Source organism: Halichoerus grypus, chromosome 10 (assembly GCF_964656455.1).
Source record: "Halichoerus grypus chromosome 10, mHalGry1.hap1.1, whole genome shotgun sequence".
NCBI lineage: Eukaryota > Metazoa > Chordata > Mammalia > Carnivora > Phocidae > Halichoerus > Halichoerus grypus.
The window spans coordinates 116,075,338-116,101,883 of record NC_135721.1 but is presented as its reverse complement, the minus strand read 5'-3'; the positions used below and the strand labels follow the sequence as shown (position 1 = coordinate 116,101,883).

Genomic DNA, 26,546 nt, shown 5'->3' with positions numbered 1-26,546 from the left:
TTTGGAAATGAGACTTGGGTTAACATTACCTTTTGCAGTGCAACTTTGAGGAAATCTAGACTTAGTTCGTCACCTTTAAAATGGTGAGAACAGCATCAACCTTATGGGGTTGAATAACAAGAGTTTATTAGAATCTACAAAAAGTTCCAGGCATGGAAAATTTTTCTAACTTTGGATTTAACAGAGACAGGATTTGAGAAACAGACCCCAAACCTACTCATAGGCCCATCTCAGCAGCTTTCTCTAAGCTGGGTATAGGCAGAAGAAAAAAATGCCTTTAACACACTCCGACTACTCAAAGACTTGTTTTATTATAGTACATGAGCTGGGACTGATGGGAAGGAGTAGCTGTACTGGGCAACCACTGCCCTTATCAGCATCGGATGCCCATCCCGATGGCCATGAATGTGCCAAATGTGCCGCCACTCTGCATCATGGTTTTCCCGATGCCGCCCATCAGCTCCCGACCCCGCATTCCGATCCTAAGAGAGGAGGAAATGAATATGGAGCCAACTGGGAATAAAAATACAAGAAACGGCATTAACTGCCCTTTTCCAATTTGTTTTCAAAGTAAATCAAGCACTCTTGAAGCTGGGCAAGACATTATCTATTCCCACCCGAGGCAGGTAATGACTAGGAAAAAGATGCATCAGGGTCTCTAGGGGTATTCTGATGAATATCCTATGACCTGCCTTCAGTTTGTGAGAGGCAACTGATGCAAAGTATATAGTGAAACTAGTTTTTTGTTTTGCTTTTACCTCCAGGATATATACACATACACACACACCCATAGGCTCCAATTTGTCTGATGGTTTCCTGGTGTTAAAGCAATGATTGTGGAGTCAGATCTGTGTTCGTGCCCCAGCTGTGCAATTTACAGGTTGTGCTAACTAAAATGGGGATCATAACCACAGGAGAACACATGCAGCATTTAGAACGGTGATTCACACTGGGTAAGTGCTCAGTAAATGGTAACTTACATTGTGGAAAAACGGGAATAATAATCTCTACTACATGTGAAAATGACATTTAGGATGTAGGTGTAGAGTTTATCTGCTCGGTATCTATACCTTGTTTGCAGTACAGTAAAACTGCTCAACTTTGTTTCACTATGCGCAACTGGAAATAACAGCAGCGACAGCAGCAACAACCATTTATTGAGCACTTAATAATGCCACATTCTGTCCTAAGTTTGCTCTGATTTGATCCTTACAACTCTATGAGGTAGATGTTACCTCTTTCTACTCTTAAGAAAACCCAAACTATAACGTGGTTAAGGTTACAGGAGTAGAGTCAGATTTTCTGACATTCAGTTTGAGTCAGAACTCGTATTCTCAAGCGCCGAGGCAAGATGAGTAGAAAATCAGTCTCGCTCGTTAAAGGACAGCGAGGGAATTGAAACGAAGTAGGCTCTATCCAGGCTGCCGGCCAAGTGGCGCGGGACGGGAAGGTCCGGTAGTCCCGCCCAGAGATCACCGCCCGCGCCCCTCACCTGAGACAGGAAAAGGTGCCGAAGAGCGCCCCGGCCGCCATGCCCACTGCGCAGCCCATCACAAAGCCCATCTTCACGCGGTCGAAGCAGCTCGGCTGAGACTGTCCGTAGGGCCCCACGGCCACCGGCATCTGCGGGGTTCGAAGGTTAGGGGAGTGTGGGCCTAGCCGCCTGCCCGAGTCGGGCGGGGGCCGGAGGAGGAGGGGTGGGGAGCGGATCCAAGGGTTCGGGGAAGTCCAGAGAGGAAAATAAACACGTAGCCCGACTCCATCACCCTCTTAGCGTTCGGGTCCCCGCGCCGCGGTGCCCCCCACCTCACCTCGTTCGCGGCTTCGGTCGCTCAACTCTACGTCTCACACAGAACGCGAGGTGGAGCGCGTCCGCGGAGAGAGGAATTGTTTCCGGGGCACGGAGCAGGACTTCCGGGAGCGTGTAGCTGAGGACGGCCGCCGCTTCGGGCGGGGGGCTTTGCCTGCGGGACCATGCTGCTGCGAACCGCTTGGAGGCGGGTGGCCGCGGCTGTGCGGGTCGCTCCGGAGCCCAAGTCCGATGCGCCCACTCGGGGGCTGCGCCTGCGCGGTACGCTCCGGGCCCTGCTCGTCGCCACCGTCCCTGCAGGCGCGGGCCTTCCCCCTTGGCGTGGCGACGCACCTGAGTATTACGGAGCCTCCCTCTTACGCCCATTACCCAGACCCCCTGACCCTGCCTTCTGGCTGCACCCCTCAAACTTCCTCAGGCTCGCGCTCAGACCCGTTGACTTCGCCGCGTCGCCCTTCAGATCCTGCCCCACAGGCCCTCGGATCCTTGGAAGCTCGGTCGGCCTTCAGACCTCTCCTGGCCAACTTTAAGAGATGCTGGTCGTCCAGCCAGTAATCTTTGAGGGAGATCTTACCTACTCTGTCTCCTTAGTCCTTGTAAATGGCTTTGCCCTTTCGGATCCCTCCCAGCTCCCAACGAAGCAATTCGAATATTGTCCCAACATCCCCCTCCAAGATCATGGTCTGTCTCCCTTCCTTTTACAGTTTAAGTTCTGTGATGTTTTGTTTTCTTTTCCACTGAGCTTCAACCCCAGCATCCTTTCAGCTCATCTCACCTCCATCCAGCTTTCACCTTCTGCTGTCTTGGATACTCTGTGTCCGTAGGTTTTCTCACGCTTGGCCACTCCATACCTTTTTTTTTTTTTTTTGTCAGTTGTAGACCATTTTCCTCAGTCGGCTGTTCCCTCAGATACAGCCACTGCCCCACAGGCGGAGTCAATGCTGCGACCTCTGTATATGGATGTGCAAGCTACAACTCCTCTGGTAAGGATGGAGGGACAGCTTTCCCCAATGCTGTTTATAACAGTTATATTGCAGAAGTGACAATGCACAGAAATGACTGGATCCTGCAGAAGTGAGAGCCATTTCGAAGTGTGTGTTGGGAAAAGCAATGAGCCAGAAGTCAGGAGGTTTAAGTTGTAATGAACTAGAAATGGCTCTACTACTTACTAGCTATTGACCTTGGTGAAATCACTTCAGTGTAGGCACTATAGTAGGAGTAAAAGCATAGGCTCTGGAATAGCTGGATTGCTACTTACTATGTGAATTTGGGTAGGTATTAAATAGATTAAAAGACATAAAGCAGCCCTTTAAACAGAACCTGGCACATGATAAGCACTTCAATATTAGTGGAAGATTTCATCAACATGGGGACTCTTGTCATATCCTGGCCCTTATAGATCCCATCACCTGGTAGGAATGGAAACACGTGCAGAAACAGCTGTCAGGACAAGGCAAAGTTTGTAGATTACCTGAGGAGATGGTAGAATAATCATCTGGTAGAATGATTAAAGGTGGGTTGAGAGTGGGAGTATATTAGGCTGATATTTGTTTAGTACCTGAGGGGATGGAAGAATGTTTGAAGCTCAATCTAGGCAGTGTGTGAAGGGTTGGGAGTGTGTTGAGGCAGGTTGGGCAGGTCTGAGGGGATGGAGTGGGGCCTGAGTGATCTATGGACTCAAGGAGATTGATCTGTTCTCTTGTGCTCAGGACCCTCGGGTGCTTGATGCCATGCTCCCTTACCTAGTCAACTACTATGGGAACCCACACTCCCGGACACATGCTTATGGCTGGGAGAGTGAGGCAGCCATGGAACATGCTCGCCAGGTTAGTATAGAAGACTCTAGGAGGTTCTGATGTCAGAGGTTCGGTGGACTGTGGGAGGCATTTCCTTGATAGCTCTGGGTGGAGATGGAAGTGGTTTGGGGCTCTTTCAGAAAGAGATTTAGAGAGCAGGCCTGGGAGTCTCTCTGAAGGCATTTTATTAGTTTTTACATTTCCTAACTAAATGAACTTTGGAATGTTATCTAATTTCTCTAAGCCTCAATTTCCACACATTGAAAATGGAGATTGTAATAGTTCCTATTCCTTAGGGTTTTTGTGTGGATTCAATGAGATACTGCTGATGATGTGTTTATTAACACATGCTTATACATACTAAGAGCTCAATAAGTGCTTTTTATTTTATTATTTTATTTTATTTTATTAATTTTATTTTATTTTTTTTTAAGTAGGTTTCACGCCTAGCATGGAGCCCTATGTAGGGCTTGAACTCATGACCCTGAGATCAAGACCTGAGCTGAGTGAGATCAAGACTCAGTTGCTTAACTGACTGAGCCACCCAGGCACCCCTCAATAAGTGCTTTCTAAAAAGCCAGTACTGTGGGGCACCTGGGTGGCTCAGTCGGTTGAACATCAGATTCATGATTTCGACTCTGGTCAGGATGTCAGGGTTGTGAGATGGAGCCCCATGTTGGGCTCCACACTCAGCCACGCTCAGTGGGGAGTCTGCCTGAGATTCTCTCTCCCTCTTCTCTGCCCCTCCCCCCGCTCACGCTCACTCACTTGCGAGCACTCTCTCTCTCTCAAATAAATAAATACATCTTAAATAAATAAATACATACATACATAAATAAAAAGCCAATATTGGGGCACCTGACTGGCTCAGTCAGTAGAGCATGTGGTTCTTGATCTCCGGGTTGTGAGTTTGAACGCTGCGCTGGGTGTAGAGATTACTTAAAAATAAAATCTTTGGGGAGCCTGGGTGGCTCAGTCAGTTAAGCTTCTGCCTTCAGCTCAGGTCATGATCCCAGGGTCCTACTTATTTTTTTTAGATTTTATTTATTTATTTGACAGAGAGAGACACAGCGAGAGAGGGAACACAAGCAGGGGGAGTGGGAGAGGGAGAAGCAGGCTTCCCGCTGAGCAGAGAGCCCGATGTGGGGCTCGATCCCAGGACCCTGGGATCATGACCTGAGCCGAAGGCAGACGCCCCGCCAGGGTCCTACTTAGTGGGGAGTCTGCTTCTCCCTCTCCCTCTGCCCCTGTTCCTGCTCGTGTTCTCTCTCTCAAATAAATAAAATCTGTAAAAAAAAATAAAATAAAATCTTTAAAAAATAAATAACCATTATTATTATTATTTTGTATTAGGCAGGGAAAGAGCCTCAGATCTGGGATGGAACTAAATCTACCCATTGTCTGACCTTAGTGGGTGCACAGCTTCTTCCTGGGCAGTTGATAGGATGCAGTGGAGCTTTTTTTGAACCAGAGCTCCTGTCCCAGCTGTGTCTGCAGTTGCACTCCTGCCTGGGAAACTGATGTCATTTATCTCTGTTTCTTGGTTTGCAGCAAGTAGCATCTCTGATTGGGGCTGATCCTCGTGAGATCATTTTCACTAGTGGCGCTACTGAATCTAACAACATAGCAATTAAGGTAAGAGAACCAGAGGGCATATCTGGGCTTTCCTGACTTGGGAGATGGTGTCCCTCCATCATTTGGGCTCATAAATGTATTTCCCAGCTACCCACCCGTACCCTATTTTGAAAAAAGACACAGGCAAACATACGCTTTTTCCGATTTGTTGCTTCCTTCAATCCTCTGTGATCTACTCCATCTTAAATCTTTGTTCCTGTTGAACTAAGTTTAGTGAGGTAGTCGGACGTGAAAGGAGGTGGCTCTTTAACCATTAACCCTGGTGTTATGGGTGGCAGCTACTTCAGGGAGTGGATAATGGTGACTCAACCCTTTTCCTCATCCTTTTTTTTCTTTTACGATTTTATTTTATTTTTTAAAGATTTTATTTATTCATTTGAGACACAGAGATACAGAGAGAGAGAGAGAGAGAGAGAGCATGAGCAGGGGAAGAGGCAGAGGGAGAGGGAGAAGCAGGCTCCCTGCTGAGCCAGGAGCCCAATGTGGGGCTCGATCTCAGGATCCTGGGATCATGACCTGAGCCAAAGGCAGACACTTAACCATCTGAGCCACCCAGGCACCCCTAAAATTTTATTTTTTTTAAGTAATTTTTATATGCAATGTGGGTCTCCCACTCACAACCCCCAGATCAAGAGTCACACGCTCTACTGACTGAGCCAGCCAGGTGCCCCTTCAGCATCCTTTTGATCTAATCACAGTGAAGTCCAAAATCCATTTGCAATTGGGCATGCTTCTCTGCTTCTGGTTACCAGCTTTACACTTATATATGCGGTTTCAGGGCTGCCCTCCTCCCACCTTCCCTTTTCTTCTGATGAGATCTATTTGCAGCAAGTTTTTCCTGTTTCTTTTTTTTTTAAAGTTTATTAAAAAAGGGGGGCGCCTGGGTGGCTCAGTTAGTTAAGCAACTGCCTTCAGCTCAGGTCATGATCCTGGGGTCCTGGGATCGAGCCCCGCATCGGGCTCCCTGCTCGGCGGGAAGCCTGCTTCTCCCTCTCCCACTCCCCCTGCTTGTGTGCCCTTTCTCGCTGTCTCTCTCTCTCTCTGTCAATTAAATAAATAAATAAAATCTTAAAAAAAAAAAAGATTTATTTATTTTATAGATTTTATTTATTTTTATTTGAGAGAGAGAGAATGAGAGAGAGCGAGTACATGAGAGGGGGGAGGGTCAGAGGGAGAAGCAGACTCCCTGCCGAGCAGGGAGCCCGATGCGGGACTCGATCCAGGGACTCCAGGATCATGACCTGAGCCGAAGGCAGTCGCTTAACCAACTGAGCCACCCAGGCGCCCAAGATTTATTTATTTTAGAAGGGGGAGGGGCAGAGGGAGAGAAAGTCCCAAGCTGACTCCATGCTGAGCACAGAGCCCAGCACAGGGCTCGATCCCATGATTCAGAGATCATGACCTGAGCTGAAACCAAGAGTCCAACCAAGAGTATAACGTTTAACTGACTGTGCCACCCAGGCACCCCTTTTAAAAAATTTTTAATTTGTGAAAGATTTTGTGCGTGTACATATATATATATATATATATATATATATATATTTTTTTTTTTTTTTTTTTTTTTTTTTTGGGAGAGCACACACAAATGGGAGGTGGTAAAGGAAGGGCAGAGGAAGAGGAGAGAGAGACTCTCAAGCAGGCTCCGTGCCCAGCCTGAAACCCAATGCAGGGCTTAATCTCACGACCCTGAAATCATGACCTGAGCCAAAATCAAGAGTTGGTTGCTTAACCAAGGGGCGCCTGGGTGGCTCAGTCAGTTAAGTGGCTGACTCTTGATTTCGGCTCAGGTCATGGATCTCCGGGTCCTGGGATTGAACCCCATGTTGGGCTCCCCACTCAGCAGGGGTCTGCTTGAGGATTCTCTCTCTCCCTCTGCCCCTCTCCACACTTGCTTGTGCTCTCTCTCTAAAATAAATTAATAATTTTTTTTTTTAAAGATTTTATTTATTTATTTGACAGAGAGAGACACAGTGAGAGAGGGAACACAAGCAGGGGGAGTGGGAGAGGGAGAAGCAGGCTTCCCGCTGAGCAGGGAGCCCGATGTGGGGCTCGATCCCAGGACTCTGGGATCATGACCTGAGCCGAAGGCAGACGCTTAACGACTGAGCCACCCAGGCGCCCCTAAATTAATAAATCTTAAAAAAAAAGAGTCGGATGCTTAATCGACTGAGCCCCAGGATTTTATATTTTCAAGTAATCTCTACACCCAATTTAGGGCTTGAATTTATAACCCCAAGACTAAAAGTTGCATGCTCTACGACTGAGCCAGCCAAGTGCCCTTCCTGTTTCTTTAGATGTTCCCATTTTGAGGTATTGGTTGCTGTGCTTCTGCAGGCGTTCACTGCATTGTGGTGTCTCTCTTCGATTGGATGGGGGCCCCCAAAATGTGGGTTGAAGTCGGTGGTGCGGGTGGTGAAAGGTTGCACCTGAGGCAGAACAAAGGAGATAGAAGTTTATTGAATACACAGCAGGGGAGTGGTGGGCAGGACAGCAGAGGAGAGATGGTCTGCAAGAAGGCAGTGGGTGGGGGCTACTTTTTAAAGGGGAGGTGAGGAGGTATGGGGATGGATGGAATTTCCCCTTTTTTGGCAACTGTGCCTGGTTGTGAGTAGCCCATTGTTTAGTTAGGGCCTGTGGATATTTTGTGGTGGGTCTCCTGATGTCTGTTTTCAGCAAGGGAGTCGCTGTGGGCCCTTTTACCTTGATCAAGTCTCCATTGCTCAAGCCTGTTGTCTAAAAGCAACCTCTACATTCATCACCCATTCTGAGATCAGTCACTCTATCTTTGGGTCTTTGGTGCTAACAAAAGTAAAATTCCACTCTCAGTAGTCATGCTGGTATTTTTCATGCAACTTAATCACATTGGAGTGGGCCTGGTTGCCAGAACCACTTGTGTGAATACCAAGGCTCTGAGAAAGTGTGTACTGCTCTAGGTTCAACTGTCTGCACCTCCTCTCACCTTTGTCTCTCAACTGTGCTGCCGGTATTGGTTTTTCGGAGCTTAGACTGTGTGTAGGGGGCCTGGGAGGAGGTCTAGAGTCGTCAGCACCCTGCCTGATTCTATTAGCCGGAAGGTATCCTGCCTTTGGAATGCAGAAACCACAGAACCAGGGTGGAGATCCCTCCAAAAATGGGGATGATTTCTGGAATGGGGAGCGTTTTGTTTTTTTATTTTATTTTATTTTTTTTAATGATTTTTTTTTTTTGAAAGATTTTTTTATTTATTTGACAGAGAGAGACACAGCGAGAGAGGGAACACAAGCAGGGGGAGTGGAAGAGGGAGAAGCAGGCTTCCAGCTGCGCAGGGAGCCCGATGTGGGGCTCGATCCCAGGACCCTGGGATCATGACCCGAGCCGAAGGCAGGCGCCTAACTACTGAGCCACCCAGGCGCCCCTGGGGAGCGTTTTTAAAACTGAAAATCTCTACTGTCCCCAAACCTAGAGGCCAGGGATTGCTAAGACTAGTTGTATCAGTTTTCCCCTTAGTCTCCTGAATGGGTAAATCTGTTACAGGATTCAACACTGTGGGTAACTGAGATAGGAGAGGATAGAAGGGGGTGGGGAAACTTTTTTTTTTTTAAAGATTTTATTTATTTGACAGAGATACACAGTGAGAGAGAGAACACAAGCAGGGGCAGTGGGAGAGGGAGAAGCAGGCTTCCCGTGGAGCAGGGAGCCGGATGCGGGGCTCTATCCCAGGACCCTGGGATCATGACCTGAGCCGAAGGCAGACGCCTAACAGCTGAGCCAGCCAGGCGCCACCAAGGAACTTTTTTTTTTTTTTTAAGTGAAGTGAAAGTTTATTAAGTGAAGGTGAGAACAGAAAGGAAAGAAAAAAAAGCTCTCTAGAGTGAGAGGGGTCCTGAATGGGTTGCCCAGGGGTGGGGAACTTTTAAATGTTTTCCTTTTTATGTTCCTTATCCTCAAGAACATACAGTTTTTATATAGTTATAGTTTTGGCCTAATTCGTTTTACATTCTGCTTTTTTATTTTTATTTTTTTTAATTTTTTAAAAAGATTTTATTTAGGGCACCTGGGTGGCTCAGTCGTTAAGCGTCTGCCTTTGGCTCAGGTCATGATCCCGGGGGCCTGCTTCTCCCTCTCCCTCTGCCTGCTCTTCTCCCTGCTTGTGCTCTCTCTCTCTCACTCTGCCAAATAAATGAATAAAATCTTAAAGAAAGAAAAAAGATTTTATTTTTTTACTTGAGAGAGAGAGAGTGAGCACAGGTGGGAGGCAGAGCGAGAGGGAGAAGTAAACTCCCTGCTGAACAGTGAGCCCGATGCAGGGCTCGATCCCTGGATCCCGGGAACATGACTCGAGCTTAACTGACTGAGCCACCCAGGCGCCCCTATATTCTGCCTTTTTTTTTTTTAAGATTTTATTTATTTATTTATTAAAGAGAGAGAGAATGAGCAGTGGGGAGGGGCAGAGGGGGAGAGAGAGAGAGAAGCAGACTCCCTGCCAAGCAGGAAGCTTGTTGCAGGGCTCGATCCCAGGACCTGGAGATCATGACCTGAGCCAAAGGCAGATGCTTAACTGTATGAGCCACCCAGGTACCCCTATATTCTGCTTTTTAAAAGATTTTATTTATTTGAGAGAGAGAGTGCGAGGGCAGGGAGGGTGCAGGCAGGGAGCAGAGGGGGAGGGAGAGTGAGGGGAAAGAATCTCCAGCAAATTCCACACTGAGCACGCGGAGCCCAGCGAGGGGCTGGATCCCAGGACCCTGAGATCATGACCTGAGCCAAAACCAAGAGTTAGACACTTAACTGACTGAGCCATCCAGGCACCCCTATATTCTGCTTTTAAAGTAGTATTCTATTATAAGCTTGTGGGGGAAATGGGGTTGCATGGTTTTTGTTTGTTTTAAGTAGGCTCCACACTGGATGTGGAGGCCAGTGTGCAGCTTGAACTCACGACCCTGAGATTGAGACCTGAGCTGAGATCAAGAGTTGGAGGTTTATTTTTTTATTATTTATTTTTTTGAAAGATTTTATTTATTTATTTGACAGAGAGAGAGACAGCGAGAGAGGGAACACAAGCAGGGGGAGTGGGAGAGGAAGAAGCAGGCTTTCCGCTGAGCAGAAAGCCCAATGTGGGGCTCAATCACAGGACCCTGGGATCATGACCCTAGCTGAAGGCAGACGCTTAACGACTGAGCCACCCAGGCGCCCCACCACATTTTATTTCTTTTTTTTCCTTTAAAAAAATTTTTTTTACAGATTTTATTTATTTATTTGAGAGAGAGAGCACAAGTGGAGAAGAGGGGCAGAGGGAAAGGGAGAAGCCAACTCCCCGCTGAGCAGGGAGCCCCACGTGGGGCTCGATCCCAGGACCCTGAGATCATGACCTGAGCCAAAGTCAGATGCTTAACTGATTGAGTCACCCAGGCATCCCTCAAACTTCATAATTTTTATTTTTATTTTTTATTATTATTTTTTAAAGAGTTTTTATTTATTCATTTGAGACACAGAGAGAGAGAGAGAGCATGAGCAGGGAGAGAGGCAGAGGGAGAGGGAGAAGCAGGCTCCCCGCTGAGCCAGAAGCCCGATGTGGGGCTTGATCTCAGGATCCTGGGATCATGACCTGAGCCAAAGGCAGATGGTTAACCATCTGAGCCACCCAGATGCCCCAAACTTTATAATTTTTAATATAACTACCTTCTTTTTCATGGAGTTGTGTTATCATACTTTACTATTCATTTCTCTGTTGTTGGATGTGTTTAATCTTTCCTTTTTTAAAAAATTTAAATTCAATTAGCAATAATCTTTCCATTTTTTTTAAAGATTGTAAATACAGCAAAAACATATTTCATCTCTATAGCTTGACCTGTCTTTTGAAATATTTCCCTAAGGTAAATCCTGAAATGAGGAATCACAGTTAAAGACTGTGAATACAGCTTTTAAGACATCTTTCTAAATGATTTTCTGAAGAGATGATAGCATAATTACTTCCATCAGCAAGGAGTGAGTGTATGAGTTTTACTTCTACACTGGCAGCTTTGGGTATCAGTGTCACCATATTTGCATGTTTTACTATTAAGTGGAAATAAAGAGAGAAGCTTTTTCCTGGGATGCAAGGATAGGCATGTTCCCTATTTTCTACCTGTGGTATCATAAAAAATATATTTTTTTATATAAAAATTCCTGGCACAGAGCCTCAAAAATCCTTGGATTTCCTGAATAATAGAAGTGTCTTTTGTTATTCATAACAGACCTCTTTGGACCTTCTGAATTTATGGTAATGAAGTGACTCATGTGGACTCTTGGTTGCAAGGGACTGGCTGGCTGCTCCAGAAGAACAAAGCTTGTGATTAGAGGGCTGGAACTTTCAGCCCTACTTCCCTCAGGGCAGGAGAGGGGAACCAGAGACTGAGTTCAGGCCTGTGGCCAGTGATTCAATCAGTCATGCCTCGGTAATGAAACCCCCATAAAAACTCCAGACAGTAAGGCTCAGAGGATCTTCCAGGTTGGTGAACTCATGGATGCGCTGGGCAGGTGGCATGCCTAGATTCACAAAGACAGGGCATGGAAACTTTGTGCCTATCCCCTTCTCAGGCCTCGCCCTATGCATCTCTTTCATTTGGCTGTTCCAGAATTGTATCCTTTATAATAAAACTGTAATAGTGTAGTGCTTTCAGCGAGTTCTGAGAGTCATTTAGGTGAATTATTGAACCTTAGGGGGCTGTGGGAAGTCCAAAATTTGTAGCCAGCTGGGCAAAAGTACTGGAGGCTGGCTTGTGACACCTGGGCCTTGTGGCTGACATCTGAAGTGGGGTTAGTCTTGTGGGACTGAGCCCCTTAATCTGCAGGATTTGACTAACTCACGGTAGTTAATGTCAGAATTGTTGATTGTAGTACATTGGTGTCACAGAATTGATGTTGGAACATACAACTCTTTCCCACTTTTTCTTTCAAGTGGGATTGAAGTCCTTGCTGTTTCTCCTGAGTATACCTTCCTTCCTTCCACCACCACCAATTTTTAGGGGGTGGCCAGGTTCTATAGGTCACGGAAGAAGCACTTGATCACCACTCAGACAGAGCACAAATGTGTTTTGGATTCCTGCCGTTCACTGGAAGCTGAGGGCTTTCAGGTCACGTACCTCCCGGTGAAGAAGAGTGGGATCATCGACCTGAAGGTAGGAGTGGCTACTGGTAGGAGGGGCAAAATAGGAGGGGCTTGACTTCAGCCTGTAAATCTGTCTTCAGCCTCAGCTGGAGCTTGAAGGACTAGATCTAATGGTGAGGGGGAGCTTAGAGAAATAGGCCTGGGAGAGAAGCTGAGCATATGTTCCCCCTGAGTGTGTACTATCTTCTTTTTCTCTGGAGGAGTTTTTCTCAGCTTTGTCAGTGCTTCCTGGTTTGTCTGAGGGCCACTGGGTGTGTGTGCAGGATGCTAGGGATTCAACACTCACCATGGAAAAGCTCTGGCCTCCTCCTCCTCCCCTGTACTGATGTTTCTCATCCCTCTAAAGAGGAGGTGTAGTTTTTGTGAAGAGTATTTCCCTTTGTGGCCCATATCCTTATATGTATATTTTGGGTAGGGAGTTCACGCATCTTGTTCACCAGATTTTGGATACCAGCATCCCTAGTCAAATCCTAAGATACAATTTGTGGACAGAGCCGTGTTATATGCAAGTAGAGATCATTTTACTTCATTTCCAACCTGGATGCCTTTATTTATTTATTTTTTTCTTGCCCAATTGCCTGGCAGGAGCTTCTAGTACAAAGTTGAATAGAAGTGGTGAGAACAGACACCCTCGTTTTGTTCCTGATCTTGGGTGAAAGATTTCCTCATTAAGTATGATGTTAACTGGATTTTTCATAGCCGTTCTTGCATAAATGTCCTTTATTAGATTGAAGAAGTTCTCCTCCAAGTCTGTTGATTTTTTGTTGTTGTTGTTATCATGAATGTATTTTGGTTTTATCAGTTGGTTTTTTGTGTTTATTGAGGTAGCTATGGGGTTTTGTTCTCTCTTAATATGGTGTATACATTGATTGATAGGTTGCTGGATTTGGTTTGCTAGTGTTTTTTTGTTTTGTTTTGTTTGTTTGTTTTTTAAAGATTTTATTTATTTAAGAGAGAGAGAGAGCAAGGGCAGGTGGGAGAGGGAGAAGCAGGCTCCACGCTGAGCAGGGAGCCCAGTGCGGGGCTCAAACCCAGGACCCTGGGATCATGACCTGAGCCGAAGGCAGATACTTAAATGACTGAGCCACCTAGGCGCCCCAGTTTGCTATTGTTTTGTTAAGGATTTTTGTATCTATAGTCCTCAGGGATCCTGATTTGTAGTTTTCTTGTGATATCTTTGTCTGGTTTTGGTACCAGGGTAATACTGGTCTCAGAATAGACATGGTGGTTGTCACCTAGTGTTCCAATATTGTTGACCACTGTGCCCCTTCATAAAACCGTCCCCTTCAGCCACACTGCCTTCACATCTCCCTGATCGGTCCTGGCCAATCCTGTTGTGGGCCTCTTCTCACATAGCCCCTCACCCTTGGTATCTTCTCCTTTTCTTTGCACTTTCCTTAATTCTCTCCCTCTTTTAACCACTTAGCTCAAGTTCAGCTCTTTGGTGAAATCATTTTGGCTGCCCCAACCCCTATTAATATTTTTTTTCTCTAAATTCCTTAAATTCCTATTGTTTTTTACTACTGTGCTCTGTTATATGTTTATGTCTATCTCTCTACTAGGTTAAGTCTCTTGAATACTAGGAGCATGTATTTTCTGGCTTTTTATTTCTCATAATACTTAACATTTGCTTTTCTTTCGCCTTATAGTATTTATTATTCCATAGAGCTTGGCACTAGGGATAGCGGGATGAACAAGACAAGCTTAGTCCCTGCCTTCAGGGAGCTTACATTCTAGTAAAGGGGACAGTTAACATATAAACAAACATATAAATGAAGTAGTTACAAATTGGGATAAATGCTATGAAGGAAGCAAACAAGAAGCTGAGAGAAATATGACATTGAGCCCCTCTAATAGACCAGTGTCCGGGAAAGCAAGATGTTGGGAGGCTGATTAATAATTCCATTATGAGAAACATTTTAGTCCAATGAGGTCCCTACCTCAGTGTTGTCACCAATAACCTTGTTTTTTGCTACTTACTTTGTTGTTTGCAGCTTACTCTGACAACCTTATGTAGGAAAGGTTCTCTCTCTCTTTTTTCATTAAACTTTTAATTTTTAAATGATTGTAGATTCACATGTGGTTGTGAGAAATAGTACAGAGAGATCTCATGTACCCTTTACCCATTGTCCCCCATGGTAATATCTTGAAAAAGTATAGTACAATAGCACAACCAGGGTATTGACATCGACACAGTCTGCCAATCTTATTCTCATTTCCCCAGTTTTACCTCTACTCACTCATCACACGTAGGTTTGTGTAACTACCACCACCATCAAATTAGTTTTATCACCACAGTGATGCTTCATGTTCTTTTAAAACCACTAATTTGGGGGTGCCTGGGTGGCTCAGTCAGTTAAGTGTCTGCCCAGGGTTCTGGGATCGAGCCCTGCCATTGGGCTCCCTGCTCAGCGGGAAGCCTGCTTCTCCCTCTCACACACTCCCCCTGCTTGTGTTCCCTCTCTTCGCTGTGTCTCTCTCTGTCAAAAAATAAATAAATAAAATCTTTAAAAAAAAAAACAACACTAATTTGAACTCCATTTCTTTAATTTTGTCATTTCAATAATGTTATATAAATGGAATCATAAAGTATGTAACCTTTAGGGACTAGCTTTTTTCACTTAGCATAAGTCTTTGGCAAGTCATTTAGGTTGTTAACATGTCTCAGTAGTTTGTTCTTTCTGTTGCTGAGTCGTAGTCCATGTGGTAGAAGTACCACAGTTTAACCATTCACCTGTTGCACGACCTCTCGGTTGGTTCTAGGTTTTGGCTGTTCTGACAAAAGCTGCTATGAACATTTATGTATAGGTTTTTTGTGTGAATCTGTTTTCATTTCTCTGAGATAAATGCCCAACAGTGCACTTACTGGGCCATATGGTAATTTCATGTTTAGTTTAGTAAGAGACAAAAACTGCCAAACTGTTTTCCAGCGTGGCTATGCCATTTTACGTTCCTACTAGTAGTAATAACCAAGTGTGTGAATGATGCGGTTTCTCTGAATCCTTGCCAGTATTTTGTGTTGTCACTATTTTTATTTTAACCATACTGGTAAGTGGGTGGTGAAAGGCCCCTTTCCAAGACTAAGCTTGCCTACATTCTGAGTTAGGTAGGACTTTGTTGGTACTATATAGTCTCCTTGCTCCTGATACTCTTAGGAACTAGAGGCTGCCATCCAGCCAGATACCAGCCTGGTCTCAGTCATGACTGTGAACAATGAGATTGGAGTGAAGCAGCCCATTGCGGAAATAGGTGAGTACCATGGGTGGACCTTGATGCTTGCCCACCACTGGGATCCATATGAGGAGCAAGAGTGGTCTAGGAGGGAGATCAAGGGAAAGGGAGTTTTAGTTCCTTGTTCAAAGACCTATTGTGTTTGGCATAGCAGTATTTGAATCCAGGTCTAGTATTCTTTCTGTTCTTTTCATTTAACTGCAGTTGCTGCCCAAAACAAAACACCGCCCTTTTTTCTCTTCCTCTTTCACCTTTGTCACTTTAGTACATCTCTTTATTATGCTCACTTAGAGCCCAAGACTCACCCTGTAACTCCTAAGGCACATTAGCAAATAGCTCTGCTAATCTTTGCTTCCTTTAAATTAAGAAGGATATAAAAGTTGGTCTGATATATGGAAAGGCCCGTGTTAACAAGGTAAGAAGAGTCTTACACATCAGAATATCAGGGATGTTTTGATTTGGTGATGTGTACTTGCCCTTAATTTTTCTAGTGAAGGAAACTAGCTGAGAATGACAGAGAGAGTGGGAGGAAGAGAGAAGGAAGAGAGAGAGTGAGAAGTTATTTACTGTATGGCTAAAGGCTAATGCCAGATGCAGTTTTGCCTTAGAACTCATGGTATGTTGTTGGGTCACTGCCAGGTGACTTCCCAGCATTGTGCTATGATTCTTCCCTTCTGTTGTTTCCTCAGGGCGGATTTGCAGTTCCAGAAAGGTATATTTCCATACTGATGCAGCCCAGGCTGTTGGAAAAATCCCACTTGACGTCAACGACATGAAAATTGATCTCATGAGCATCAGTGGTCATAAAATCTATGGTCCCAAAGGTACCAGCCTCTCCTAGAGTTTCTTCTCTCAGACCTCACAGTAAACTCCTTGATAGGTGTTTCTTGAACTTATTTGGGACTATTGTTGCTCTCAGAGGAAGTTGTACAATCATAGTGTCTTGCAGAATGCAAGTGTCCTTTAGCAATAACCAAGAACACTTGCCTATTTGTAGACTCTTGCAGTTAACTGTATATAGTAGTCCATTGTTCCATGGTATCTTTAGAAAATCCTTAGAGGGGCGCCTGGGTGGCTCAGTTGTTACGTGGCTGTCTTTGGCTCAGGTCATGATCCCAGCCTACTTCTTACTCTCCCACTCCCCCTGCTTGTATTCCCTCTCTTGCTGTGTCTCTCTGTCAAATGAATAAATAAAATCTTAAAAAAAAAAAGAAAAAAAAAGAAAGAAAATCCTTAGAAAGCAAGTGAAGGTTAATTTGGTTGAGGAACAAAGGGTTTTATCATATCAAATTTAGCTAGATAAGGCCAGCTATCTTGTCTGCCCCACTATGATATTCAGAGCAATGTGCTTTGAGTCCTCCATTCCCTGTGTCTTTCTGTAGCCTAGGGGAAGACTGGGCTTTTACATCTCTTGGTGTTTATGTCTATATTTAATGTGTTCCTGTTAGTCTCTCAAGGATACTTATCTGTTCCCGGGGCGCTTGGGTGGCTCAGTCGTTAAGTGTCTGCCTTCAGCTCAGGTCATGATCCCGGAGTCCTGGGATCGAGCCCCGCATCGGGCTCCCTGCTCGGCGGGAAGCCTGCTTCTCCCTCTCTCACTCCCCCTGCTCGTGTTCCTTCTCTCACTGTGTCTCTCTCTATCAAATAAATAAAATCTTTAAAAAAAAAAAAAAGGATACTTATCTGTTCCCTATGGTCCTCTTTGGCCCAGGATTGTTTCCTAGCTAGAATTCTTTTCACTCCAATCTTGTTTTCTATTTTATGGAGGTAGCCATAAAATTCCTCTGTTTCTGGGGTGAGGGCCTGTGGGGGTTGGTAATGCTGGTACACTTTCTATGTTCATAGGGTATGTCATTGGGGTATACACCCTGAGGAAAAAGCTGTGATAGCTGCTGGAAATATGTAAGATGGCTTCTTCTCAAGGTTCCCAGAGGTTATCGCGTGTTTCTGTGAGCTTTTATTATAAAAAACACAATAGGCATTCTATCTTTAATCAATATGTTGCCTTTATTGGCTTTTATTATGGGAATACGTATTTTGACAAAACCAATTGAGCAGAAGCTCTGATCAGCATTTAAATGTGTATAGGTATCTCTCACTATCCAAACTCCTGCTTTCTGAAATCAGGATTTCAGTGGATTTAGATAACATGGTATCTTTCACTATCCAGATGTGGGGTCAGAGCATGTGCTCTCTGAACTTGGGAACTGCAGAGATTCACATAGTGAGGATACTTGAATCTGATGAGGAAATGAAATATTTCTTAATTAAGTGTAGTTTGTTACATAAATTATTTCAAAACTGGCGTCCTTTGTAATAAATTTGGGGAGTACTACCTTAGTTTTGGTAGATAGTACCTACAATCTCTGCCTAAGAAGTTGTTCTGCAACTTCTTAGTTGCAGATGGAAGAAGATGAACTTCACCAAGTGGCCACTCTGTTTAAAACCTGTGACTACTTTGTGACTATCTTTGCACATTCATGGTCATATTTTGGCATGAAATTCCTATAAGTTGGTTTGCCAAGTCTTAAGTTATATACATTTTTTTAAAAAAGATTTTATTGGGGCGCCTGGGTGGCTCAGTCGTTAAGCGTCTGCCTTCAGCTCAGGTCATGATCCCAGGGTCCTGGGATCGAGCCCCGCATCAGGCTCCCTGCTCCGCGGGAAGCCTGCCTCTCCCTCTCCCGCTCCCCCTGCTTGTGTTCCCTCTTTCGCTGTGTCGCTCTCTGTCAAATAAAATCTTGGGGAAAAAAAGATTTTATTTATATTTATTTGAAAGAAAGAGAGAGAGTGAGAGAGTGTGCACAAGCAGGGGGAGGAACAGAAGGAGAGGGAGATAATCTCCAGCAGACTCCTTGCTGAGTGCAGAGTCTGATATGGAGCTCAGTCCCACAACCCCGAGACCATGACCCGAGCTGAAACCAAATGTCAGACACTCATCCGACTGAGCCACTTAGGCGCCCCATTTTTAAGCTTTGATACACTTTGGGAGAGTGTGCTAATTTTTAATTCCACTCTGATCTTTCTGTTTTTCCCCCAAAGACTTTTGTTTTTGTTTGTTTTTGTTTTTGTTTAAGATTTTATTTTTACATAATCTCTACACGCAACATGTGGCTTGAATTTATAACCCCGAGATCGAGAGTCGCATTTTCCACTGACTAAACCAGCCAGTCACCCGCCCATTTTAAAAAAAATTTATTCTGGGGGTGCCTGGGTGACTCAGTCGGTTAAGCGTCTGCTGTCAGCTCGGGTCGTGATCTCAGGGTTCTGGGATCGAGCCCCATGTCGGGCTTCCTGCTCAGTGGGGAGTCTGCTTCTCCTTCTCCCTCTGCCTCTTCCATTTGCTCTCTCTCTCTCTCAAATGAATAAGTAAATCTTTAAAAAAAAATTTATTCTGTTTAGACGAGGTAGTATATTTACATGGTTCCAAATTCAAAAGCTACAAAAAAGTACAAGGCCAGAAAGTCTCTCACATCTTTCTACCATTAATGTAGTTCTCCTCTGGGGAGGCTGTTTTTTGAATATTTTTCTAGAATTATTCTATATGTTTACAAGCACATATATATTTCTCCTCCTACCCCTATGTTTTTACTAAAAAAATAGCATAGTATACTCATTGTTCTGCATCTTCCTTTCTTCACCTAATAATTTTTTTTTTAAGTAAAGTACAAACTTTATTCAGATTTCACCCGTTTTCTAACAGCGTATCTTGGAAATTTTATAGTGGCAGTACAGAAGGAGCTTCCTCTTTCTTTTATACACCAGCTTTGTATTTCATTGTGTGGACTATATCATAATTTATTTGCCCATTCCCCTGATGATGAATATCTGAGTTGTTTCTGATATTTTGCTCTTATGAATAATGATACATTGCATGATGTCATTTCAGACATGCATAGGGAGCTAGTTTAAACCATTCGGTTATTACTCCTAGTACTTACCTTCCTGATGTTAAATTTTTTTTTTTTTAAGATTTTATTTATTTATTTGACAGAGAGAGACACAGGGAGAGAGGGAACACAAGCAGGGGGAGAGGGAGAGGGAGAAGCAGGCTTCCCGCTGAGCAGGGAGTCTGATGTGGGGCTCGATCCCAGGACCCCGGGATCATGACCTGAGCTGAAGGCAGACGCTTAACAACTGAGCCACCCAGGCGCCCCAATAATTTTTATAAATATTATGCTTTTACTGCTGTTTCTCCTTTTCCTCCATTTCTTTTTATTTTGAAGAATTTCAAGCTTACAGAAAAGTTGAAAGAATATTTTGACCCCTTTTGAAAGTGATACTTTGTTTCATCTGCATTTTTTTTCTCTTTTGTAACAAACTTTGTTTCCCAGGGGTTGGTGCCATCTACATTCGCCGCCGGCCCCGTGTGCGTGTGGAGGCCCTGCAGAGTGGAGGGGGGCAGGAGCGGGGTATGCGGTCTGGGACAGTGCCCACACCCTTGGTGGTGGGGCTGGGGGCCGCATGTGAGGTGGCACAGCAAGAGATGGAGGTATGGGGAGGGCAATTCCCTTCTGCAACTTCTTCCCCTGTTCGGGTCTCCTATTGAGGCTTCTCAGCACAACTGAGTCAGACCTCTGCTAGAAGAGGAGGGTTAGGAAACCCATCCTTGTCCCAGTGCTGCTGGCATCTTGTTCTGAGGGAGGTGTTATGGGCTCCAAAATCCAGGTCCTTTTAGTAGTTATCGGCTCATTTATTTCTAGCTTATTGGAACCATGTGTCCAGTTATTTGTATTTTTTTTAATTTAATTTAATTTTACTATGTTAGTCACCATACACTACTTCATTAGTTTTTGATGTAGTGTTCCATGATTCATTGTTTGCGTGTAACACCCAGTACTCCTTGCAATATGTGCCCTCCTTAATACCCACACCGGGCTAGCCCATCCCCCCACCCCCTCCCCTCTAAAACCCTCAGTTTGTTTCTCAGAGTCCATAGTCTCTCATGGTTCGTCTCCCCCTCCAATTTCCCCCCCTTCATTTTTACCATGTGTCCGGTTATTGAGCACCTTTGCATGCCAGGTGCTGTGCTCAGTACTGGGCATACAGTGGTCTCCATGAGTAACACAGGATGATAGGTGGGCCTGATGCACAGTCACTTCTGAGCACAGGAATAGGGCTCCTCATCTTGTATGTTTCTGAGGTGTTAATGGTCACTATGCTTAGTCCTCCCTTGCCTGCTCCTCAGTATGACCATAAGTGGATCTCAAAGTTAGCAGAGCGGCTGACACAGAAGATAATGAAGAGCCTTCCGGACGTGGTGATGAATGGGGACCCTGAGCACCATTACCCAGGTATGGACATGCCCTTTCTATCCCCATTCTGGAAGAACCTAAGACTTTGAACCTCCTCTTACAGTGATTCTCTCTCCAGGCTGTATCAACCTCTCCTTTGCATATGTGGAAGGGGAGAGTCTGCTGATGGCACTGAAGGATGTCGCCTTATCCTCAGGGAGGTGAGTTGGACTGGATAGACAGGAACTATGATAGGGCTCATTAGCCTGGCCCCTAAGTGGCATAACAGATTATTAAGCTTCTTAGTGTGGAGATGACAGGCACAAGAGCTCTTGGTTAAGTGTAAAGGTCATTTTGTAAGTGCTGATTTTTTAGCTGGCTTGGCACTGGCTGAAGTTTGCCACCTTAAGAAGGCTTCCTGGGGTAGAATTTTGGCCTTTTGTGGCCCCAGGAGATGCGTGCATCTGTTCTAGTGTTATACTAGCTGTTCTGTTGCAGACCTCCAGAATTGAAGGATGCTCCAAAGGCCACCAAAGGTTTAGCTGCCATCTAGGCTGGTACTGATGGTGTGTTCAATCGTAGGGGAGTGAGCACTTGGTTCTCTGCTGCTCCTGGTTGTCAGACGCAGCTCATGTGGTATCATGTTCTTTCATACTTTGGTAATGTCCTTGCCCAAGAAGGATATCCTCCATAAGGGCCAGAGGAGCTAGGTTCACATTCCAGAAAATGCAGGCAGCATTGGGCCCTTTAGCTCTCCCAGATTAGAATGTCTCTTTTATCTTCTTGTAATGACTTCAGGGACCTGGGGGTGGGAGCAAGACTAGGGGTTTGTGGGGGCACCTGGGTGGCTCAGTTGGTTAAGCGACTGCCTTCGGCTCAGGTCATAATCCTGGAGTCCCGGGATTGAGTCCTGCATTGGGCTCCCTACTCAGCAGGGAGTCTGCTTCTCCCTCTGACCCTCCTACCTCTCATGCTCTCTGTCTCTCATTTTCTCTCTCTCAAACTGATAAATAAAATCTTTAAAAAAAATAAAATAAAAAAGACTAGGGGTTTGTGACTAAAAGCAGATGTCGATGATGAACTGAACAAGGTCCTTGTCTTTCTCAGTGCCTGCACCTCTGCATCCCTGGAGCCCTCTTATGTCCTTCGAGCAATTGGCACTGATGAGGATTTAGCTCACTCTTCTATCAGGTCAGTCAGTTGAGCTGCAACATTTATGAAAAGCATCCTCTTTTGTATTATTCTTCTCCTATTATAGTCTCCTCAGACTTGTTTTCCTTATCCCTTCTTGCTTCTTCTTGAAAGTTTCTAGAGCAGTGGTTCTCAGACTTCGTTGAGTATCACTTGGGAAGTTTGTGAAGATTTCTGAGTCCCACACTCAGAGATTTTGATTCACTAGGACTGGAGGAGGTATAAGAAACTTCTCTGGTGACGCTATTGTGGGTGATCCACAGACCGATGTTCTGAGAAACTCTGGCTATGTTCTTTCCATGTCTTTTGTGGAATAGATCCTCATTGAGTATTTGCTGAATGAATTTACCCTGGTGCCAGAGTTCAGATGCAGAGCTCTTCTCTTGTGCCTTTTTTCAGATTTGGCATTGGCCGTTTCACTACAGAGGAGGAAGTGGACTACACAGTAGAGAAGTGCATTCACCATGTGAAGCGTCTTCGAGAAATGAGGTATGCACTATGCACCAGAGAGCCTTTGGAAGAAATTGTAGTGCTGGCTCCTCTCTTGTCCTCCGGCTATGTATTCACACTGCCAGAAACCAACCTTTGAGAATACTTGGATTTTAGGATTTAGAAGTTCCACAGAGTTGGGGCCCCTGGCTGGCTTAGTCGGTAGAGCATGTGATTCTTGATCTCGGGGTCGTGAGTTCAGGCCCCACATTTGGCATGGAGCTTACTTAAAAATAAATACATACATACATACTTATATACATAAATAAAAGTTCCACAAAGCCAGATAGTGGATCTCCTTGGCTACTTGTTTTCGGAATAGGACAAAGTGTTTTTAAAAACTAAAGAACTATGTAAATTCAGATGTTTTTCATTATTATAGTATTAATATCAATACAAAATTAGCGATTTTTAGACTAAGTAGAGAAAAACTCTCTTTAAGATAGGGATTCTTAATTTGGGTTGTGTGGCTAGACTTTGGGAGGTACATGATAGCCCTGAAATTGTATGCTAAATATTGTGTTGTTTTGCATTTTCTTTGAAAGAAAGTTCATAGTTTTCATCAAATTCTCAAAAGATTAAGAACTATTCTTCAGAATGTTCTTTGTGAAGGTGCTTTATAAGCAAGGTCAAGAGATGCTTTGTCAGCCATTTGCCACCGGGGCTTCCCTTAATAGCCATAGAGCTCTACTTCTTGGGGACATTGAGGCCTCTGGAATTTTTCAGAGTCTGGCTCCATCCTGGTTAAATTCAACTTTCAGGATTCTCTTGGTCTAGTTATTGAGAGTGAGGAAGTTCGGGTATATGCCCTTCTTCCCTTTATGAACTTTCCTAGGCCTTTCTGGGCTCTGGATTTTCCTTCCCAGGGTCTAGTTGTATTGCTTAAATATCTACAGCTTGCTTAGTTTTCTTAGGCTCAAGATTCCTCCTTGGCTTGGCTTTTTGGTACTCTTTGGCACACTCAAAGGGCATTTCTACTGACCATGCTGCAAAGCCTTATTCTTCTTATCTGTGGCTTCAGCATCTTCACCCTGTTTCTTCTGATCTTTACAAACTGAATTCAGCCTGGTCTGATTAGCCCTCAGCTAAAGCTTTACAATGTGAGTCTATGACAATAAGTGACCTCTAAAGAGAAAGGACAGAAAGGAGATGGCTAATTTTAAGAGCCATGGAAAATGTCATACATAGAAAGGCATGCTGGGAATGCATGGCATAAAGGAGAGGGATAAGCCAAGAACAGAATGAAATTGGGTAGAAGAATATTAACTGGGGAAATCCAAACCAGAATCCCATATTCATAACACATTAAAGTAATATCTGGTCTGGGAATATTATCTAAGGCATTCAAGCTGAAGGAGTCAGAGCTTAGCAGATTTATCAGCAGCAGTTCTTGTGTGAGATGGGATGCTCAGTTCTAATATCCAAAAGGTACTTTTGAATTGGAACCAGGGATGTTGGAAGCACAGTCCAACTCTGGGGAGATGAGGCTGATAGGAATTGGTTAAGGGTGCTACATACCTAGGTAATTATGGCTAAGCTCTAGACCTAACAGAGAAGTAGAGCAAAACCCATAAAGAAGTGTGAAAAGTGGTCCATGTGTGATAGGGATGAGTTGAGAGGCTGAAACTTGCTGCTTACACAGGTTCCAAGGGTCTTGGTACTACCAGGGAAACTGTGTCCATAGTCTGTCATGAATGGGATGAGAGCTTCTTGAATATGACCACAACCTGATGCCACTGGCTTGGCCCCACTGGAGCTGAGCCTGGGCTATCCAGTTATTGTTTGTTGGCAGCTGTGGAGAGGCTAAAGCTGACAAGGATTTAAAGATAGCTGGGAGGGCGCCTGGGTGGCTCAGTAGGTTAAGCGTCTGCCTTCGGCTCAGGTCACGATCCCAGGGTCCTGGGATCAAGTCCCACATCTGGCTCCCTGCTAAGTGGGAAGTCTGCTTTTCCCTCTCCCCCTCCCCCCTGCTCGTGCTCTCACTCTCTCTCTCAAATAAATAAATAAAATCTTTAAAAAAAGGGAGAGAGCTGGGAAAGACTTGCTAACCACTATGTTGGGTCTCTCAGGGCAAGAAAGTGGAGAGACAAGAATGGATGAAGAGAATTCAGGGCTCAGGGGTCAGAGACCAGTGTCGGTTGTTTCCTGTCTAAGCCCTTAATCACCCAATGTCTCTTTCTTTCGGCAGCCCTCTCTGGGAGATGGTGCAGGATGGCATTGACCTCAAGAGCATCAAGTGGACCCAACATTAGAAGAGTGGGCCTCTGACTTTGTGCTGACCTCGCTTCTCCTGCCTCACCAACCCCTGCACATCTGGATACCTTGTTATATCCAGTGGATGTTTCATGTTCAAACCAAAATTGGTGTAGCCCAGTTGACCTCAGCATCAGCCCACCATCAGCCTAAGATAGAAACACAAGAAAACTATCTTTCCTGAGCCTCAGCTCCTTTAGGGGGGGACACTCACCATTTCTCTCCAGGAGTCCTTCTCTGGTCTTATGGTGAATGGATGTTCTTGGTGGGGAAAGCCAGAGGAACTAGAAGAAGGTTCTTTGTTCAGAGACCTCAGTGCTCTATGTGGACATTTGAATTGTTGCTTACTACTGGTCAGCAAGACTAATTCCTTCAGGAACAAGCATAATCAACTACTATTTAATTTCTTTTTTGGCTCCAAAGCCCACCTCTTCATGTTGATTATAGACTGACAGCAAGTTTCTTAGAAGACTTGTCTCCTGTTCTTGTCCCCCCTTATTTTTTTTGACCTAATGGAGCTAGAAATATCTATATGACTCCACCCACTATTCTAATACTTTGTTTCTTTTTAAAAATTGTTAATTTGCAGATCAGAGAAATAAAATCACCTTCCTGTATTTAATTTGTGACTTTATGAAAGTCTCAGAGAAAATTCCAACCTGTGGTTGGGAATCAGGAACAAACTACCACTCCACTTGATTCCCATAAATGACTTTTTAAGGAGGCGTTACATAAGCAAAAACGTGATTTCCAGCCATGGAAAGAACTAGAGATGAATGAGAAATGAAAAGGAGCTGGAAGAATAAAGGGCCTGAGGTTTAAAAAGGCATGATGTGTTTGAGAAACCAACAGGCTAATATAGCTAGAGTAGTTTTTCCATTTGTGGGTCTGACACTATAGGTGAATAGTTACCAGCACTAAAAAAAGCAAGAGAAAAAAATAGAGTATATCACACATATTTTAAGTATTTTGCTTGCTTATTTATTTATTTATCTATGAATAAGTAGGCTGTACACCCAGTGTGGAGCCCAAACCTCTGACCTTGAGATCAAGAGTCAGACACTTAACCCACTGAGCCACCCAGGCACCCCTTACTTATTTATTTTTAAATAATCTCTACATCCATGTGGGGCTCCAACCTTCAACCCTGAGATCAAGAGTCACATGTTCCACTGACTGAGCCAGCCAGGCACCCCTTAAGCATTTTATTTTGATTTTATATTTGAATGTGTATACCTGGTTGCAAATGTATTATGTGAGTGATGGTCAAAAAAGTTTGAAAGCTACTAGCTAGAAGTATGGTAAATGCAGATGGATAGGGGGAGGAGGTTTTTAAACAATTTTTTTAATTTGAGTAATTTTAGATGTAAAGTTTGCAAAGATAGTACAGAGTTAGATGTCCATCACCCAATTTCTTCTAATTTTAACATCTAATATAAAACTTCCATGGTATATTTGTCAAAACTAAGAGATTAACATCTGTACATTAGTATTAACTAAACTTCAGATTTAATTCCGATTTCACCAGTTTTCTCACTAATGCCCCTTTTCTATTCCAGGAGCCAATCTTGCATACAACATTGCATTTAGTAGGTTTTGTTTTCAGTGCACTATACTATACCTGCAAAGAGTATATATAACAAAGTATAGGTTCAGTTTAAAAAGGTGGCCTGGGGGGCGCCTGGGTGCCTCAGTCAGTTAAGCGTCTATCTTCAGCTTAGGTCCTGATCCCAGGGTTCTGGGATCGAGCCCCGCGTCGGGCTCTTGCTCAGCAGGAAGAC

The 26,546-nt window shown here is 44.4% G+C and overlaps 2 protein-coding genes across 5 annotated transcripts; one reads left to right on the top strand and one right to left on the bottom strand.

Annotated features, from left to right (window-relative positions):
* Window positions 1-292: 292 nt before the first annotated feature.
* Window positions 293-1,952, bottom strand: ROMO1 (reactive oxygen species modulator 1). Its single transcript, XM_036084423.2, has 3 exons — window positions 1,812-1,952; window positions 1,493-1,623; window positions 293-482 (listed from the first exon to the last, which is right to left on the bottom strand). Exons 2-3 carry the CDS (start codon window positions 1,621-1,623, stop codon window positions 374-376), a joined length of 240 nt encoding a protein of 79 aa, XP_035940316.1. The 5' UTR covers window positions 1,812-1,952; the 3' UTR covers window positions 293-373.
* On the top strand, window positions 1,936-25,382 carry NFS1 (NFS1 cysteine desulfurase). Of its 4 annotated transcripts, XM_036084418.2 has the most exons (13): window positions 1,936-2,071; window positions 2,684-2,793; window positions 3,520-3,636; window positions 5,158-5,241; window positions 12,225-12,377; window positions 15,523-15,616; window positions 16,288-16,422; window positions 19,933-20,090; window positions 20,787-20,892; window positions 20,972-21,053; window positions 21,940-22,023; window positions 22,423-22,512; window positions 24,701-25,382. In XM_036084418.2, exons 1-13 carry the CDS (start codon window positions 1,975-1,977, stop codon window positions 24,762-24,764), a joined length of 1,374 nt encoding a protein of 457 aa, XP_035940311.1. In that variant the 5' UTR covers window positions 1,936-1,974; the 3' UTR covers window positions 24,765-25,382. The 4 variants fall into 4 exon arrangements, with proteins under 4 accessions (XP_035940311.1, XP_035940315.1, XP_077913270.1 ...); XM_036084422.2 differs by lacking the exon at window positions 12,225-12,377; XM_078057144.1 differs by lacking the exon at window positions 16,288-16,422.
* Window positions 25,383-26,546: the final 1,164 nt, after the last annotated feature.